The sequence below is a fragment of the Chenopodium quinoa genome, unplaced genomic scaffold (assembly GCF_001683475.1).
Source record: "Chenopodium quinoa cultivar QQ74 unplaced genomic scaffold, ASM168347v1, whole genome shotgun sequence".
Lineage (NCBI taxonomy): Eukaryota > Viridiplantae > Streptophyta > Magnoliopsida > Caryophyllales > Amaranthaceae > Chenopodium > Chenopodium quinoa.
Window position 1 is genome coordinate 829864 of NW_018743373.1, and position 4080 is coordinate 833943.

The 4080-nt window shown below is 30.0% G+C and overlaps 1 protein-coding gene across 1 annotated transcript; it reads right to left on the minus strand.

Moving 5' to 3' along the window:
• Positions 1 to 505: 505 nt before the first annotated feature.
• LOC110738110 (coatomer subunit beta'-3-like) lies at positions 506 to 3867 on the minus strand. The gene is made up of 10 exons (XM_021918478.1): positions 3800 to 3867; positions 3501 to 3527; positions 3347 to 3408; positions 2990 to 3044; positions 2854 to 2893; positions 2410 to 2735; positions 1935 to 2069; positions 1671 to 1819; positions 1447 to 1515; positions 506 to 1334 (listed from the first exon to the last, which is right to left on the minus strand). The coding sequence occupies exons 1-10, from the start codon at positions 3800 to 3802 to the stop codon at positions 1283 to 1285; spliced, it is 918 nt and encodes a 305-aa protein (XP_021774170.1). The 5' UTR covers positions 3803 to 3867; the 3' UTR covers positions 506 to 1282.
• Positions 3868 to 4080: the final 213 nt, after the last annotated feature.

The following is a 4080-nucleotide window of genomic DNA, read 5'->3' on the forward strand; positions in this document are numbered from 1 at the left end:
GGTAGAAAACATTTGATGTATGCATTTGGGGGAAGGAGAGGGAGAGATTCATTTTTGCTCTCATTTTAAGAATTAAACATTATCCCTCCAATATTGAAGAGAATTGGAGGGAAAGTGGAGCTCACATTTCCCCTTTCTTTCTCTAAATGGCGGACGCATGCCATTTGAATGGGGTCTCTTGACCCCACTTGAGCATAAAAAAAAAGATTTTTTTTTAAATAAAATTACTTGTTTTTTTTTTTTATTTTTTTATTTTTATTTTTATATCAAAGAACCCCATTAAAATTAATCAAATGCATTTTAACCTCATTAAATACTTTTCTGGATTCGCCACTGCTTTCTCTTCTCTAACCATCTTGTCTTTCCAGTCCCTTCCTTTCTACACTTCTTTGCTAGTTAAAAAAACAAACATTTAAAGATAAACTAATACTTCCTCAATTTTTTTTTATACTTGCAACACACCTGTTATCACGCTTATCAATGAGGTAATTAAACTAGGTAGACGAATGAATTAAGTTATGAAATTTAAACCGTAGCAACTTATCCCTTTCTTCTTATAGGTGTTAAAATTTTGTAATTTAATTTATTTGTTCACCTAGTCTAATGTCTTCCTTAACATGCATGCCAAAAGAGTGTGTTACAAGTAAATAAAAACGGAAGAAGTATGTTAAAAAAAAAAAAAAACTATATCGATTCTATTATGTTCTACTGTACTCACTTACTATAAATACGCAATTTAAAAATTATTGAAGAATGTGAATGGGTGTAGAATAAAGTAAGATAACAAATGTAAATAAGTGAGTTTGTGTAAGAAAAAGGTGAATAAATGAAAATAGAGTATGAAAAATTGATATGTGGAATTGAAGGGGTAAAATTGTAAAGGGGGTATGCCACATCGAAAAAAGCAAAGTGAATAAAATATAATAGAACGACCAACAATGAAAGTGAATGAAACCAAAAAAAAAAACACAAGGAGTGCATAAAAGAAAAGGGAAAAAAAAAAACTAGATTAAACAAAATAAAAGAAGTTCTAAAGCTTCTCCAACAACATCATATTAATGCTAAAATTAATGGTCTTGCAAAGTATGAAAATACATTAATATGTAGGACAATGACCCTTTATTTATTGTAGCACTAGATCTAAATGCACGTAGTGCATGCTAAAACCTTTAGAAAATAAAGCATAGGTGATAATCATCTCTACAAAAAACGCATATTCAGCTTTCAGGTAGACATCAATCTGTTCAAATTTGATTCCAAGACATCCCATAGTTCGAATTCTTCAAGGCTCAAACTTTCCCACGAGGAATCCCTCATCACAGCCAATAACAATCCTAACACATTGAACCCAAAATCATGATTAGTTATTTGAACCCTAAATCATGATTAGTAATTTGAATCCAAAATTAAAGTTTTTCAAATAAAGGATAAGCTTGATAGTCTTACTGATTGGAAGTTTTGTCATACTTAAGTGTCCACACTCGTCCAAGACTCTGATCAAGGGTCTTCTCTAGCCTAAATTTACAGGAATTTGATTAAATCATTAGAGCAATTTACAAAAATGAAATTGTATGAAAATGAAAATATATATATGTTGCTTTAAGAAAGAAAAACCACAACGAAATGAAAATTAATAAATAAAAAATGTTTGAAAGGAGAAAGAATCTTACTTGTAAGTGATTGCATTCCAAATTTTAATTGTTTTGTCCTCAGATCCAGTAAAAATGAGCGGAAGGTCAGGATGAACAAGAGTTGTAGACACATTGTTTGTGTGTCCTTTTAACACTTCAACACAGTTCATATTTTCATAGTTCCATACCTAATTTTTACATGCTATCATAAATTAGATTTTCATTGAATTGAAATCATAATATATGAAAACAATTATCAATATATCATAATATTAATGTAATAAGCATAAAGTATGAACTAACCTTTGTGGTAAAATCATCCGAACCAGTGAGTATATAGAGTTTATTATCACTTGTTAAGTAATAATCAACACAATTAACTCCAGTGTCATGGGCAGCTACGGATTGAATTGGATTTGAATTGTCAAGATTCCATATCTATATTAAGAAAAAGAGATAATAATGGCAAAATTAATATAATTTATAGACTCAAATATGATTCTATTGTGCAATTCTGAACATATATGTGTTAGTTCTCTGCATTAATGTTTCACAAATCTGATCATGATAATCATTAAAAATGTCTTATGGTTAAGTTTATTATTACTAGTAATTTATAGAAATCGTAGAAGTGAATAAGTGATGTTATATAACCTCCGCTTCGCATTACTCGCAACAAAGGGGTATTATTTGTGAGATATAAAATATTCGTTTGTTGCGAGTAATACGAAGCAGAAGTAGTATTTATATATGATCAAAATTCCTATGTAGTACGTACCTTAATGGAGCCATCAAGAGAAACACTAACAAAGTTGTTATGGTCATTCGGGTTGATAGCCACCTGCATCACATAATGTGAGTGTCCTTCGAAGGTTCGAGTACAAACCCAATCGTTTTCCCAATCCCAGAGCTTGATTTGTTTGTCGTCGGACGCGGTTAAAACATATGGAAGACTGGGATGAACAACAATGTCCCTCACATAATCTTCATGTGCTGTAAACTCCTTGACCTTCTCTTCAGTTTTGTAGTCATACACTCGGATCATTTTGTCATCGCTCCCTGTTATTATCCAATCCTTTTGTGCTACAAATATTGCTGACCTCACTGTCAAAATCAACACATCGCTACTTCATTAACGAGACATAAAATATACGGCGTACCAAGTAAAAGTTTGATACACCCGGGTATACATAATAGACTCTCATGAAAATCGAAGACATGCCTGGTATATTGGAAGTAACCTCGAACGATTTCTCCATGCTCTGAGAGAAAAAAATTAGAAAATAATTAAGTTGTAAATTTCAAACAGAATAGCAAAAGAAAATCAATTTATAAATATGATACATCTCGATTATTACCTTTGATTGATAGTTCCAGATTTGGACTGTTCCAGAGTAAAGACCAACCAAGACCCTGCATATTATAGGGGGATTATGATTTATTTTTATTAACTAGAAAAATGTATTTTAGTTTCTATTTACTGATAAGTGATACGAAGTAACAATTAGTCAATGCCTTATTGACATGCTACGTATACCAATATTTTTATAAAAATCCATATAAAAAAAAAAAAAGAAAAATCATTTGCCTTTTACATGCGTTTTAATAAAGACTAAATAAATAGTTTATTTTGTTGATTAAATGAAAATATGGTAAACTATATATACAGGGCATACAAGTTTATATAAATGGTTGAAAATCGTTCATTAAATTACCATGGCTGCACCGGATGAAGGTCCAATGACTTTACTCTAGCGGATTGTTGAGTGAATTCAACCTGAAAACAGAAAAATTGCAATAAGGCTTATGAATTTCCAAAAATAGAGATTATGACAATTTAAATTGATTTTTGTGAAAAAGATGTATCACCTGGAAATCATTGGTGTTGATGAGAGACTGCAATAAACAATGAAAAATGCTTATGTAGTTAATTAAAGGCACATATGTAGATCCATATAAGAAATTTCATTCAATTCTGACTCGGAACAAACATATTCATATGAATTTGTTTGTTTCAAACACTCAAAAATTTAAAATATGACTGTTGATAAGGAATTAGACTGCATAACAGGTTACCATATCATTTTATTTCTTCTTAAATTTTTTTAAAAAAAAAACGCACAATTTTGTAAATTACCATTAAATGATTTAAATACATAATAAATTACCATTTTTATTTCTTGAATGTGGAAATAAACTTGAAAATTCTTCTTTAAGTTTACAATTTTGTAGGAGAAATGAGAAATAATAGAAAAAATGTATTGCATGAAATTGCAACAAAGTAAGATGGGTATTTATACTATTCGTCACGACAACAAGAACAAGGATATTATAAAATAAGGTACTACTTATTATTGTCATCATTCAATATACTTTTAACCGTTGGATTCATTATTTGTAAAAATGAAGGGTGGATATTCAAGCGAGTGATGCATTCTTCTTGAGTAAA